Source organism: Tachysurus fulvidraco, chromosome 2 (assembly GCF_022655615.1).
Source record: "Tachysurus fulvidraco isolate hzauxx_2018 chromosome 2, HZAU_PFXX_2.0, whole genome shotgun sequence".
NCBI lineage: Eukaryota > Metazoa > Chordata > Actinopteri > Siluriformes > Bagridae > Tachysurus > Tachysurus fulvidraco.
Window position 1 is genome coordinate 9,537,457 of NC_062519.1, and position 16,447 is coordinate 9,553,903.

The window sequence follows — 16,447 nt, forward strand, 5'->3', positions numbered from 1 at the left end:
TGTGCAGGAGTGTTGCTGCATTTGCATGTGCTCTCAGCGAAAAAAAAAAAGTCTGTCTGGCAGGCATCCCTGTTTCCCATCTGCAATGGATTGTGGGTTTTATGTCTCCGCGGAGTTTCCAGTGCTATAAAACAGTGCAGCGCGATTTCAGTTAATCAAGCTTTTAACCATCTGCATTGGAAAAGATTGAAGTATTAATGGACTCGTATACACACTATAAGCTAATTCAAAAATTGGCACTTCAGAAGCTTAAGAAGCTTGCAGACACTTATAGGGAGTTTGCATCTTATTTAATGCCCTCTGCATGGCTCTGCTTCTCTGGCAGGAAGGAAATCTGTATTTTCCTCCAGCCAAATACATTTGGAGGTGAATCTAAGCTGAAAATTGTTCATTTGTTTGTTCATTTTTTTCATGAATTCATTGTTGTCTTTAATAATCTTTTAATCTTCGCTTCCTCCACGGAAATCCACAAATATTTAGGCCATATGTGTGGCGGCCTAGGAAAACCCTTCAGTACAATTTGTGCACTTTGTACTATACAATGTCGTGAAAATTACAGGTATTTGAACTGAAATATTTCTCTTTTGCAGATATCTCAGTCACACAAGTAACATGAGAGCATTTTGAAGTCTAGCTTAAGCAAGAAAGGTAAGGAGTATAGAGGATTCAGAAACACTGAAATCCAACAGGCTTTCCCAAATCGCCACACACATAGTATCAGCAGGACCCAAGGGCAAAGGAAAATATTAGCTGTGAATTGTGAAAGATGAAGTGTCTTAGGACTGCACGTTATGTAGGCCACAAGTGCTCCTGTCTGACAAATCAAGGCTCTCCGGCACAGCTCTCGGGTTGTATCTGTAATCTACACAATCCAAAAAAGGTAAGAAGAGCAGAGGAAGTTTAGGCTACCGAAGCGAGAACATCAATCTCTAAAAGAAAAACGAAAATAGGCCATATGGAGTTCATTTGCATCAGGCATTAAGATGGAGGAACTACTCCAAATCGGTTATCACATGCTTCAAAGCTGAACCCTTTGTACTGGGTTCAATATTCTAAAAAGTCTATGCTTAAAGAGGGTCTGAAATCTATACAGACAGAAGAAAATAAAACTGGAAAAAGCGCAAAAAATCTGGAGGAACCTGCTGCATGATGCATGTGCCATGCATGTAGAGATGTAGAGAAGGTGTTTGGAGATGATAAACATTATTACTATGCTGCACACAGCTTTGATGTGTGCTCCAGTTGAATGTAAATGTGCACCAAACATAAATAGGACTTTCACTTCCATTCTGTCTGTGCAAGTGGCTAATCCTGTCAGTCTCTGGTATGCTTGAACACCTTTGCTGATGATACGGAAAACATGCCTGAAGAACATTAGTCACTCCTACGCCATGCTCTCTGAGAAATACACGACATGGAAATTCCTAATATAATAATGAGAATTATAAATACTCCACATGAGAAGAGAGTAACAGATCTCTCATACAGGAGATGGAAAAAACAATGCAGCACAGGTCAGACGCTGTAAAGTGAAAACACACGAGAGGATGAAGAGAGCCAAGAGTATTCATTATTAATATTATTAAAGTAGCTCTTAAAAGGTATATTCACTTTAGCTGTGGTATGGGATCCTGGCCAAAAAGAAGAATTAGAAATAGTTCTGAATAATCTTTTAGACAGACTGGATACTGCTGTTTGACATCCCATCTCGTTGAGTACTCTGCAAGCATTTGCACACCCTTGGTACAAAGTAAACATAGAGAAGAAATAGAATTGAAAGCAACATGAAATTAAATATCTTTGTATATTTGAGCTTGTACAGATGCTTCTTTAATGCTTGTTACTGGTGAAAATGCAAAATGCTCCAGCTTCAAAACTACACCAAACTTATTTTGTGTTCCTACTTCAGAAATCTCTTCAAACCTTTTCAGGTCTGTACACAAAAAGGTTTTTCTTTCCAAAACATTCTTCTGTTGATTTGATTGGGACTTTTTGCTGTTATGAATTTTTTTTCATTTTAATATATAAATTAATATTGATTTTGTACATTAAAAAACACTGCATGTGCAAAAAAATTACTTCAGATACAATAAAAAGTATTAGAATATTATGCAGAATAATGTTGCTGTTATGTTTTATTCAAATCAGTGTATGGGGTACGTTAGTAAAGGGCTAAGAAGGTCTGAGATTACTCAGAACGTGAAGTAGGTGAGGCTTCATGGCCATGCAGTTAGCAAAAAGACAAAACGAGACTAAAGCAGTAAATAGAAAGCAGGCCTTGGTCAATGCACTGATGAAGCCGGGCTAGGAATCGTCACGGATGAGTAGCGAGCAGTGTGACGACAAACGGATGAGTGTCATTAATAATCAGGCAACTGTGAGCAGGAAATAGGAGCTTGACTGGATGCCATGTGATGCATTCACTGACTGAGGATCATGGGATTTGAAGACATTCTCATTTCAATATATGTAAGTAGTCCAAAACTATATAAATAATTTCCACAGTAGATCCAGCTAATATACAGTGAAAATGTATTGCTGTAACTGTTGCAGCATGCCATAAGTCTTGATGACATTATAGTGTAATAAATACAGAGCCAGTTTGTGTGTGCAAATGTTGACACTTTTATGTAAATTATGTGAAAATGTCAACTGATTTGCAAGATTGCTCGGTTTCCACAATTATGCCTAAAACAAGCACAGGGGTTTATATTCACTCTTCCGTAAAGAACTGTGTAATTAAATGCATATTTTACATTCTGGTGAGTGCATAGTCAATGACTCTGTCTCTTACTCTGCATACTTATGAAGACCGGATCTGTGGCTAATGCTAATAATGCAGCTTCTGCTTTGCCCTAGTGGCACCTTGTATGTGAGTAAACTCCACTGGCTAAAGCAGACAGATGACTGCTGCTGGTGCTCCTGGTGTCTTCTGCTCCACCCTGGCCACCCTCCTGACCCCGGCTGACACCTTCCATATGTGTCCTCGCTGCCACCTTCTGTCCCCTTCCCACTCGAGCACCTCCACTGCCAGAGCCTCTCTTGCTAAGGCCTTCTGCTCTGTCCATGTCTAATATACCATTTAAAAGTTTAAATAAACCATATTAAAATGCTATTTTTTAGCATGATTTTAGCATATTTGTTTGCATGTCATTTTGACCTGAAACGAAAGAAAGAATAGCAGTTTTTCCCCCTATAAATATAACTAAGGCCATTTTTATTTCTTTTTAACAACATTTTTTTCCCAAAAAAGAGATATGTATTGCAATTATAACACTCTTAAAGAATAAAGACAGTAATCATGCATTCTCTGTTGCTGTGTAAAAGTTGTGGAATGAAGTACTGATGTTTATTCATCTCTCAGATCATGTTTTAAAAGCCGTCTTTTAAATGAAGCCTTTACTGCTTTATAACGATCATTAGGTATGGAACAGATGTAGGCTATTTGTGAGGTTTCATGCACTTTCAATTTTCTGATTATATTATATTAGTATTTGTATTTGGTCAGTACATTAGTAGGCTTTGTGATTTTAAAGTGTTTTGTAAATGAATGTGAAATCAAAAGAGATAAACAACATTGTTGACTTGATGAACAATACATAATGAATTTTGGATTAGATGAAAAATATTGATGCAAGGGACTAAAAGCACTTGTTTTGACCTTGAGGTCATAGACGTGAAAGACAGGAGTGCTTGAACCCGTCACGACTGTACCGTAGGTGAGAGCCACTCAGCAGAGTGCCACCTCTCTTTCTAGACTCTTCCACTGGTCCTTGTGGCCTAGCAGCAGCTTGCCAATGCAATTTTGAAGATAATTAAGTCATAAATCTTCCGCTGGTGCCCGACAGCGGCTGAGCCAGATTAGCGGGCCCACCTCTGAATAACGTAATTCGTTCACACAATGCCTCCTTCGCCTGATAAAAAAAACCCTAATTCGTTTTCCTTCAGGTATTAACCCACAGCTGGCTCATGTGCTAACATTCACCTTGCTTAAACAAACAGCAGGCATGGAAAATGGTGAACGAATGGATAAATGAGCGCTATATGAAGCAAGAGGCGTGGCAGATGAATGACACATGGGACATATGAGTCTATATGCATTCGGCAGACTTTCAAACGAAAAGCTAATGGCTGGCAGGAGTTAAATCTGGCAGGGGATCGTGAATGCCATGATGGCCAACACTGGGCATATGGTTATGGCAACTGCTGCACTGAACTAAAGCATTAGGCTAAAAAAAAAAAACCCTAGCAGAAATAATGTGCACTTTGACCACTTGAGAAAAAGAACCAACATTTTGTCAGACAAATACGCTATGAATATACTGCAGACAAATGTGCGGCGATCTGCAAAAAAACCCTTGAATGTCTCTGTGGCTGATTTCTGGAAAACGGGCAAAAATGAGAATTCGGGTTTTGACCAAAATTGAATGACTGGATATTTTCTAATAATGTGCTTGGATATCTGTATTTCAATAAACCATGAATGAATTCTCCCTAAACAAAGTTCTTTTATTTAGGTGACTTTCCTAGCTTGCCTTGGCTCTCTGACTGCAAAGTGCATGCTGTGTAAGGAGAAAGTGCAGCAGAAAAACAGTCAAGATGCATAATGAAACTCTGCTTTGTTGCTGTTCTCGTACTTAAACCAAGTTTTTGGAAAGCTACATGCTGTAGTGAATTGGAAATAATGACTAATCAAATCAGTTTTGAATCGGGTTTCGGTTGTCAATATATCTGCCGTGTTTCCTAATCCATAATGTCAATAAAATAAATTAATAAGAAGAAATCAGGACAACAAGACTGAACAACCAGTGAATTAATCAGCGATTATTCTTCACTGACATTAGTATGAACAGAGCTCAGGTAAGTAAAGACGGGCCTTGAGGCTATTTAAATGACAGGTTGACTTTTACCGCATGTGATGATGAAGATGATACTGATAAAAGTGAGAATTAATTCTCAGTACAAAATAATAATTCTTTACTTATCCGTGATTTTTTTTATTATTTTCATTAGATAAGGATTAAAATACAAATATAGAAGTGATGGCATCTTTCATTGGATCTGGAATGAAATGCAACTTTCTCTCATTTCACTTTTGCCCAGACATTAAAATGTTGCTAGTAGAGAATTTTAAACTCTGGTTGAAATACAATGAAAAAAAAAGACAATATATATATATAGAAAGTGTCAACATTTGACAATGTAAAGGACTTAAGAATTTCCTCACAAATGAAAGAAATAGGCCATAGTGAGGTAGGAGAAGTGTTCTTACAGACAGAGGAAAACTTTATTTAGGCCAAATCCTGTGTAAGAACTGTTAATAACAGCATCTACTGCCAAGCAAGCTGTTGGTTTTAGTCATCATTCCTCATTAATCTGCTCAGAGGAGATGTGTTTCTCTTCCTGTGTTGAGTAGAGGAAGAGCGAGTGCAGTGAAAGGAGTACAGCGGACTCTTTGAGTGGCACTTCCCCGGCGATTCTCCACTCCAAAGTGCCAGACAAATCACACATCACCAGTCATCTGTCACAGACTGCTTTAATAAAACTTCCAGAGGGTGGGCCAGACAGACAGACATTTTCGGTCTTCTCCCTGGTGAACACTAGCCTTAAGCATGAGTATGAGTGTGTGTTTGTGTTTGGAATCAGCCTGAGTTTGTGTAATGACTGATTAACCCTGCGTGACCTTCTGGTGCAGAGCTGCAGAGGAAAAGCATTGAGAGGTGAGTGGAGGGAGAGGGTAAAAGCTGGCTTTGTGTGCAGAAACCAGCCAAAACACACACTCTTACTACTGCTTCTTAGAGCTTCAGGCTGTCAGTCTAGTTTTCCTCAGAAAATTACCTCAATAAAATTGTGCCTGTTTTTTTTTTCTGTTCTGACAGAGCTACATAATTAAGACAAATCACAAATCTAAGAGAGGTAAGCCATGTTTGTTGGGTTTAGGGTGCTCAGGTTGCAGGGGGTTGGTTAACATGATCATACTGACCTGATTCTTAGTGCACTCTTTTGTGTGTATAATTGTCTGCATATATGGATAATACCATAGATATCAGGCCTGAGGGTTTGAGCTGTTGAATAAACTGTTTCTGGTTTAAACCTTGGCACAAGTGTTTCTGAGAACCGGTAAGATTCATGATTTATCACAACAGTTAATGTTTCCAGAAAACAAGCGCTAATGAACGGATGAACGACTTTATTTAGTATATTATTTGTTATCAAAATGGCAGAAAGTGCCTCAGAACTATAAACGTGTAGTTTTTTCTGTAGAAAAAAAATATTAAGTAGTGTTTATCAACAGTGCTCTGCTATCCATGTGCTAAACTCTTTGTATATTTAAATCCTAGCTTATCATTCATGTGAGAAAGATTATGAAAAAAAAAAATCACACCTCAACACTGGTAGACACAACATAAGCTACACTACCATTCAGAGAAATGCCACTACAAGCTATGTGGCAAAAGCATTAAAGAGAGTATGGGATGTAATCTGGACCCATAATTCTACAAGTTTGAAGAACTGACCCTTTAAAATCAATTACCTTATTATCTTCTGCATTTAAAAAGGGATGGTTTCTAACACTCAGATACTTAAACTAATACAAGTTTGTAACCACACTATTGCCAAAACATGTCTTAAAGAAACCCCGCAAATCCTGTCATCTCAACGTAGCAACAGAGTTTAAGCTCCTGCCAATTCCCACCCCTGTGGGGTATATGTTCAGACTGCCCCCAGAAACCAGACTTTTTATGCCTTAAAGTGAAAGTTCACATAGAACTGAATATCTCAGGCCATAAATCTATGAAAAGAAAAAAAATAAACATAATGGATGTATTTAGGGACAAGCATTAGTGTTTTTAAAGGTGAATAACCGAATCTGGACATCTTGTACAGTAGCTCATGTTCCTCTGTTGTTTGTTCCTCTTTTTTTTCTTTTTGCTCTTTTTTCAAATGAGCTTTGCATCATGCACAGCATTACATGTGAAAAACCAGGGAGAGTGATGATGGCTCCAACAGCTGCTGGGAAACTTCCAGAAAACAATGCAGCAAGGGCCGGAAAGAGCTGTGCAGCACACCACACGTTGTTGAAAGTGAAAAATGAAAGTTTTGGTTCCAAAAACACTTTCTTTGCTCTCATCAGTGTGTTAGCAGCCTGAAGGAGAGGCGTTTATATAAGAGACATACTTTCATGCTAGTCAATTCCAATTTACTTATTTGTTTGTTTCTTCTAAATGATGCCCCTCCTCTGTACAGCTGTAGGGCTTCAGAACGACACTAATTAACACTTGTGCTTACACACACTCTCCCTTTCTCTTTCTGCCCTTCTCACTATTTCTCATGCATACCAACTTGTGAGGCCAAATTGTGGAAACGGAGAAGTGCCGAGTTGCCCAGGCTAATGAGGGATGACAAGATGTTTATGTAACCCCAAAGCCCCCTGAACCAGAAGCAATTAAAGGCCTGGCCCTTCTGACCCAGGCCTCTCAGCTCCAGTGGGCTGTCCTGGGGGAGCGAATGGTTAAATGGGGTGCTGCTGTGAGCTCCAGCCCCAATTGGACCCTTTCACAGCTCTCTCTCACTGAGACCTGGTTCTCCTAATCCAAAGTGATGGCCACTCTGTGTGAGAGGGTGCTGATGGGATCCCAGGATAGAGGGAAGTGAAAAAAGGCCAAAAGGGGCAAACACACATGAGAGAGAGAAAAGAGAAAGAGAGAGAGAGAAATCAAAAGAGAATAATAGAAGGAGCCAGATAGATAGATAGATAGATAGATAGATAGATAGATAGATAGATAGATAGATAGATAGATAGATAGATAGATAGATAGATAGATAGATAGATAGATAGATAAAAAGTGTGTGTGTGTGTGAGAGTGTGTGTGTGTGTGTGTGTGTGTGTGTGTGTGAGAGAGAGAGAGAGAGAGAGAGAGAGAGAGAGAGAGAGAGAGAGAGAGAGCTCTTTAGAAATATTTACTACACCATAAGGTTGCTATTAACTGTCTGCCTTAAAGGCCATAAAGAGTGATATTTGTGGGGGGAAATAAAATGCACCGACTTAATGAATGAGCACAGCAAAGCACTTTGATGATTCTCTACCTATTAAAATAACTTATATGGCAAAGAAAGAATCCAGCACTGACCACTATTGTTTAATGAAGTCCGCTGTATGATTTTTCACCCCAAAGACCTATCATAGCCATTAACAGTGTAGTGAGAATCGTGTTACACTTTTTCTTCTGCTTGTGCTTCCTCTGGGAGTCTTGACTATAGTTCAGGCAAACTAATTTTACCAGATGGATAACATTCCTCTGAGGAATCTGATGCTATTTGTTTCTTGGTCAGGTAAACTCTTTTTAAGGAGTGTTTTATTTCTAATTGGACATTCTAATGAGTCGGATTGCTAATGACTGATCCCCATTGAGAAAATGGTCAAATCGTTCAATTATTCAGTATCTGCGTAAAACTAAGAAAGGGAGTAAAGATGTGCATCTGGACCTGCTAAAGCTTGCCAGAAATTTAAAGGCCACTGTTACTTAAAGGTGTAGTTGACAAACAAATACGGACACCTTCTGTTCCTTACTGGCTGGATGGTGGTGATGGCAGTATACTTCAATTAGTGGTTGCACAGGGACCAGAATCTTTCCGAGGAGAAGAAATGTTATTGGTTCTGCCAGCATTTGAATGTCAAATATTGACAATGCAGCTTTACTTTAGATCCTTACACATAAAATGCAAAAATCCTCCATACCAATCAATGTAGATTGAAACTGCAGTTCATTTTTGCATTGCTTCTACAGGAGGATTATATTTGCTTTTAGCTACGTGTGGATGCATATAGAACATGGCTGCTGCAAATACTGAGCAACTTGTCTTTGTGGTAAATACAAAGAGAAATTGTGGGAACAGGACAGCACCATAGACACACTGCATGCAACCAACTAAATAAACTATTGTCTCATATCCTACACTTATGTTCTGTTCTAGACCTTTCAAATATGAGAATACACTTGAATGTAAGATCACAGTTTTCACAGCTCAAGTCAACTACCACAAATGCTTTAAAGGAGACAGAAATCCCTATTGTGTTTAACGTTGATGTGCATGAAATTGCTCAACATTTTACAGTTTGACTTGGAAACCTGATGGAAATAAGCCTTCCATTGAGATTTACCTATTTGATGCTGCTTATATTTTTCCAGATTTAAGTAAACTACACTGGCAAATATGTGAACAATGTCACTCCCATTGCTGCTGATTCTGCACAAACACAAGTAAAAAGTATATATAAAAATGCAATATTTAGACATACATAATGGAATTCAGTGTTAAATGACAAGCATCAACACATATTATGTTTATGGTGGGAAAACAATGACCCAGCAAAATATTTCAGCAGTACTGGAAAAATATTCTGCTCGAGTCGACCCTAATCTTTAAAACATGAACTAATCTGTAGCAGATGCTCCGTTGTGGTTTATCCAATCACATGCATTTATAAACTAGATTGGATAAACAGCTCATTAGACCAGAGACTAGCTACAGGGCTAGAGACCTTAAGTCAGGAAGGGGAAGAATTTTCACTAGTGGTATTCAAATTTCTATTTTTTTCTTTGGATAACTGACAACAAGGCTTAAAAAAAAGAAAAGTCAACCACTAACTAAAAGCATCACATTCTGATCTGTTCAGATTCCATGGCTGTAGTCACATGAAGCACCACCATGAACTAAAAACATTAGCATCTTGAATTATCTTATATATAGCCATGAACTAATAATTAATAGTAAAGCGTTAAAATTTTTAATTTTCACCATTCAGTAACAATTGTTTAACCGGATCTTTGTAAGCAAGAAATTTTTATTTAACAGGATCTCACAAAAATTTCTTGAATATCCCTTTTAAAATTAATTCTGTATAGCCGAAAGCTGTAGAAAATTAAATAATGAGCATTTAAAACAAACATACCAAAAATGATCTGATATGAATTTTATATGTAACACTTTTTTTTAGATTGAGGAACGACGAGGCTGTGGCTTTCATTTCGAGGACTTTATTCTGGCACAGACTCTGCTGAACTAAACCCTACTTTCTGGTAACTACTTTCTCGTTGTCTTTAAAATGACACTGGAGACTGATTTATCTTTCTTCCCTTCGCAGCAATCCCCATAAGCCTGAAAATATCCTACTAAATGTCACAAGTGCAGTGTGTGTAACTGGTAAAAACAAGAGCATGAAATTCAGAGGCCTTGTGTCTGTATGTCTGTCTGTCAGTTTAGAGTAATAGAAGGGTCATGTGACTTTGCTCATCATGCTCGTGTATGGCTTTGTGCTTTAATGTTCCACTGAATACGTTAAACACATTTTCACTGCACAAACATTCTGTGCTAATTGGATTTCCACAGCTGAATGGATGGATGAGGGGTGCACAAATTACAAAGGAGGGGGTAAATTATTTGTTTTCACAAAAAAAGGGAAAGACAGGAAGAAAACTGTCTGTGAATCTTCTGTTAAAGCCGGGTGAGTGAAAAGTGAGATGTGAGATGAGTTTATAGAGAGAAGTATTGCAGATCATGTGTGGCGTCATAGAGACATGGTGGCTTGTGGCTTATACTATGGCTTGCTTAAGGATTCACCCACCTGAACATCCCACAAAGCAACAATAAATCCTTTACTGAAAAACTGAAAAAATGTGGCCATCCACTGAAATCCAGTGACTGGGTAAGGAGGGGATTAGTCAGAGAAGCAAACAAGAGACCATTTTAGTTCTGGGGGTGAATACTTATGCAAGCCACAGCATATCTGTTTGTGTGTGTGTGTGTATTTGTGAGAGAGAGAGAGAGGGAGAGACAGAGGGAGAGAGAGAGAGAGGGGGGGAGAGAGAGAGAGAGAGAGAGAGAGAGAGAGAGAGAGAGAGAGAGAGAGAGAGAGAGAGAGAGAGAGAGAGAGAGAGAGGGAGAAAGAGAGAGAAAGCGAGACAGTTGAGTGTTGGATTCTCTAAAAGACATTCATCTTTTTGAACAGACTTCCCAGCTTGCTCTTGGGCAACATTTATCACATTACAAGCCCTCCTTCAGCTCAAAGCCACATCATATTGAATTTTCCTTTCCTTTTACTTCAGACATCTGTCCTTTCACCTCCTTTTTCCTCAGAAATGTCTCTCCGGAGCCACTTTCTCATGCCACTGGACGCCAAGCCAACTGGGAGGGATAGTTATCGGAAAAGTGACGATTTTTATCCCTAGCGGCACATCACATTCAATAAAATAACGTCAAGCCTCAGAAACGTGGGTTTAATGAGGCCAAGCCAGGCTCTGGTGGCAAAAAAAGAGCTGGCAAGCTGTTCCAAGTGAATCGAGTAAAGACATGAGTGAGAGCAAAGATAAAGTCTCTCTCCTTCAGAGTTAATCAGCGTGCTAAGAGCTGATTCCAGATCAGCCCACCGCATATTTCATAGAGACAATTAAAGCATAAACCAGAACCTTTGCCACTGAAGAAATTGGACGGCGTCAACAAAAACGCAATTGCAGGGATATAAAAAGGACAGTTTCTGTTGCTACAGCATCATCTGATTGGGAAAAGTTTTCAAGCCTCTGTCACTTCAATAAGATGTAAAGTGTTTATCTAATCAGAAGCGAGAAGCTTTTTTTTTTCCAGATTTAAAACAAATTTCTCCAGGCCTCTGGCTCAAAGAGTTTTGGAAGTGTGCCAGGGAACAGTTTACGGTTTAAGCTTGTGTATATCTCATCAAATCTTCTGGAGCTTATTCCTAATGTCTTCATAAACTGAGGCAGGCATACTGCCGGGAGCTTGGGAGGAGAATGAAATACGGCTTCCTGATGTGGTTATGTATGCAGAGGGCATTGCAATCATTGACTGGTCCAAAGGAAATGGAGCAGGCAGGAAGTCGCACTTTAATTGTCAGCACCCCTTTTACAGATGATGAGCTCACAGCTATAAGACCAGTAGGCCATCAAGCCACATCTGGGGGGGTAGCATTGTCTGAATGAGAGTGTGTTTATCAAGTTGGAGATTTCAATCATTTGTTTATAATGTATGTGAAACAAAGGATAACCACAAGAGGAGAACCAGGAAGGAGGACACAGAAACACCTGCTCCAAAATACTTAGTTCAGTTACTGACTGAGCCCCAGGGCTCTGAGGAGCTAATTGTAGCCAGCTCAAATAGAGTTTAGAGAACAAAACTCATGTATGATTCCTCATGTATCATCACTCCAAGACACACCACAGTGGATAACAAATTTGTATTATGTAGATAAATGAATTAAAATAAGGAATAAATCAAGGCAGTTCATAATGTTACTGAAGAACAATCAGTGATGTGATGGTTTGATGCAGCTGATGTGAAGCTACAGCATTTTCATCATGTGGAACATTTAGAAACGGTTTGTTTCTTTTATCACTGACTTTAGCAGCAGCTTTAAACAATTTAGCTTGAAATTACTAATAAGAAATAAAATGCTGCTTGGTATGTTAGAGAGTCTATAAAGTTCTGTTGTCATGAGCATTTTCCAAATTCTGTGTTACAAAGTGCTGACATGGGTGACTCCGTCCAAAAATGCAGAATAAATGTCTTCTTACAGAAAACATCACCATATTAAAAATGACAGTTCAGTGTTTTTAAATTTAGTTTTGTTAGGTGTTTTATTTGGTTCGGTTACATTGTGGGTATTTTGTAAATCTGTTTAACTCCTGAATATTTCCTGCTTTGACAAAACAGAACTGTAACCGCTTGTTTGTCTTTGGTATGAATTTACTCAATACTCATTCAAAATAACTGATAATACAGAATCCTGCCTAAATACTGCCTAATCCTAATATTTCCAAAAATCAGAGCAGTACAGCTAAAGAAGAAAAAAAAGAAACTTACCAGCCTGGTTGGTTGTTATGTTGACAGACACATATTGGGGTGAATGTGGGCTCTGATCTGAAACTCCATTGACAGCCTGCACCTCAAAGGTGTACTGTGTGTGAGCGAGCAGGTCACTGATGTAGACCCATGAGTCGGTGAGGCCCAGCTGGCGTGGCGTGAACTGAACGTTGTCGCCGCATCGTGTACAGCCTCTGCCACCGCAGCTCTTACAGATCACATTGTAAACTACATCGCCGCGGCCACCGCTCTCACGTGGAGGACTCCATTCCAGCCTCAGTGACGTCTCATTCACATTCGAGATCACATTCTGTGGAGCCGATGGTACGGCTGTGGACACACACGCACACACACACACACACACACACACACACACACACACACACGCACACACACACACACACGCACACACAAACTCAGAGTTACATATAAACCCTAGTGTTATGCACCTGATAAAGATGATTAAAAATTCCAAATGATGAATTCCAAAAGATGACAAACAAAAAATTCAAAATTAGACTAAATCCCTATTTGGAAGGTATTAGTTTCTAAATTTTCCATATGGCCATAGAAGTTTGTGATATTTATCATAAAGTAAGAATACTCTACTTCTTCTTCTTCTTTCAGCTTTTCCCTTCAGGGGTCGCCACAGCGAATCCATAAAGTAAGAATACTATAAGCATGATATTGTGGACAATACTAATATAAACTGGTTATCATCATGTTCAGCTTTTGACTGACTTTTTTCCTTTCTAATAAAACTATGGATGCTTACAAAGAACTCTTCTTTTCATAGCATGCCAACATTGGAAAACATGAACTGTTTAACACCTGTAATAGAAGGAATTACCCCAGCTATGTAAAACCATTACTGTCCCAATAAGGTTTTACACACGTGTAGATGTTGGAAGCATTCAGGAAACTTGGCGTCTTGGCTCTCAGGCAGAAATCCTGATCTGTTTTGAAAACAGCCCGTTTCTCAAGAAACCTATTACCACATCAAATGTTTCCAAACCGCAATTACATCCTGAATTTTTTTTTGTTTAGTCCAGTTCTGCTGCTAATTCATATGTGCTCTGTGTAAAAACAATGAACTGCACCAAGATTTGGAACGCTGCAATTACGGGTTGCGTCATGCTGGTCTACATCAAACCAACATCACTTGGCACTGCTAATTAACAACAGGAAATACAGGTTTACTGCTCACTGGAATCTAAGAGCTCATACTGGGAGCTACGTCACATTCAAGACTAGTAAATTCTCCCTGTGTGTTTGAGAAAGAAAACTTGCAGGATGAAAAGTCTTAGCAAATACACTGTAATATGTTTACACATTAAAACATGTATATAAAAGTGAGAGTGATTTGCATGTAAATGGCCTCCTATTATTATTATTTTTTGATAACAGACAGTCCATCTAAAACAAACAAACAATACCCGTATTTATCTGTAGCAGGCATGTGGTTCTAATTAGTGTATCCTGTTCTCTGGGGGCTAATGAGATAGCCAAGAAGCAACCCTCCACCCTCTAAATGTTTAAAAAGGAAAAAATATCCAACTGATAGCTCATTTATGACCCTTTTAATCACATCCCCATTACGAGACATCTCCAGTCCTGAAGGGCAAACCCATGATGGCCCCTTTTATTGCACGCAAAACTGTTCCTAAACATTGCCATCCTAGGGAAAGCGAGTGGTAATGGGCGGTGTTAAGCTCTTTGGAGCTCTCAGATGTGCTCCTTTCCAGTCTTTAATCAGTGTGAAGCCTGCTGAGCGGCAGCTCCGTGACGTTGATGCTGTTTTCTTATTCACAACAGCTGCTCTGCTCCCAGCGCTGGCCTTATGCAAATGCCTTTTGTCAAACAGCTCAAGTGATCTTCCTTTCCCTTTTGTTTTCTCTCTATTTCTCTGGCTGGCTTTTCCCTACTTGTTCTCTGCCCTCTCCTCCTCCTGCTCTCCTCACCACTGCTTTCATACAGAAATGAAAACACAGTGCGTACAATGGTGAAGGCAGCTTTGGCAGCATCGGCCTCCTGCATGTATACAAAGAGGCCATGCCCTCCTCTGTTAGGCAATAACCCGGACTGCTCCAAGGCCAGAGGGAATACGTAGAGGCTGCATTGTGCCAAGAGAGCTGTAACCTGTTTCCTGTAATGTAGGAGGTCAAGGTTTGGCTGAAGGCTTTGTGCTGCTATTGGCATACTCAATGTACAGAGATCTAACAGATGATATAAACAGTTAATAACACACAAATGAACTAATAAGTAACCTTACATTTCCTCTAGGATCAATAAAGTATCTATCTATCTATCTATCTATCTATCTATCTATCTATCTATCTATCTATCTATCTATCTATCTATCTATCTATCTATCTATCTATCTATCTATCTATCTATTTATCTATCTAATAAAAAAGAAACATCTGAAAAAAGAGAATAAAGAAATTATATGAACGCTTAGATGCTTAAAAAGTTAGATTTTGCAAGTAGATGCTATTTGCAGGTGATTTGAACAGAGATGGGGGACTCGAGTCAGACTTAAGTCGCAAATTTGAGACTTGACACTTGCTTGACAAATATTTAAAAAAGACTCGACTTTGACTTGACATTCATGACTTGAGACTTGACTCGGATTTGAGTTAAATGATTCAGAGACGGGGGACTCGACTTGACTCGAGTCAGACTTAAGTCGCAGATTTGAGACCTGAGACTTGCTTGACAAATATTAAAAAAAGACTCGACTTGACTTTGACTTGACATTCATGACTTGAGACTTACTTGTGACTTGCACATGTGCGACTTACTCCCACCTCTGGATTTGAATTTAGACTGGAGGTTTGTCTCATAAAGGTTTGGATTTAAAATATGGGAAAAAGACTCACAAATATAACAGGAAATTCTGGGGCTAGTTTAGTCTATCTTAATTGGATAGATTATAAACATAAAGTCACTAAGAAAAGCTTAGTGTTTCTAAATTAAATGTTCATGCAAAATATAGTTTGGAACTGTATTTGAACTTTTTCAAAGATCGAAAGTAAAACGTGTAAACGAAACTTTCTTATATATCTGAATTAATGCATCAGGTACAACGATGGATGAACACCGGACAACATAAAATATTTGGATCTTTGGTGGTTTTACATGTTATATGTAAATATTTCTGTAATATTTCAAAATGATTTTAGAAATCTTTTGAATATTGCTGCAAGCTAGGAAATAAAATCTTTGAGAATGTGCAAAAGATGACTGTTAATTATACTCTTCTAGTAATATTTTGATGATAATTGTGGAGTCCGAACGAGATTACATACTTGTGCAGGGCATCTGTATGGGGTCCGAGTCGGTGCGGTAGTAGTTGTTGCGGCACACACAGTTGGTGGCACCATCATTGGTGGTGCGGCTGTTGATGGGACATGGCAGACATGCCTCATCACCCTGAGCTGGCTTGAAGAAACCCGACTGGCATGCTGGAAGACAGAAAAACAGTGGTGTAATGAGTAAAACGGGAAGCCTGCTTTTCGATTTTTCACATTTGCCAAGGACCCAGGCATGGGAAGGAAATTACGGGCCA

The 16,447-nt window shown here is 39.0% G+C and overlaps 1 protein-coding gene across 7 annotated transcripts in view; it reads right to left on the reverse strand.

Moving 5' to 3' along the window:
* The window catches only part of ephb2b (eph receptor B2b), a 138,423-nt gene that overhangs the window by 32,924 nt on the left and 89,052 nt on the right, over window positions 1-16,447 (reverse strand). For all 7 annotated transcript variants that reach the window (XM_027165513.2, XM_027165512.2, XM_027165508.2 and 4 more), the window contains exons 4-5: window positions 16,188-16,343; window positions 12,877-13,206 (exon numbers count right to left, since the gene is read on the reverse strand). In XM_027165513.2, coding sequence (XP_027021314.1) covers window positions 12,877-13,206; window positions 16,188-16,343 — 486 coding nt within the window. The remainder of the gene's footprint in view (window positions 1-12,876; window positions 13,207-16,187; window positions 16,344-16,447) is intronic.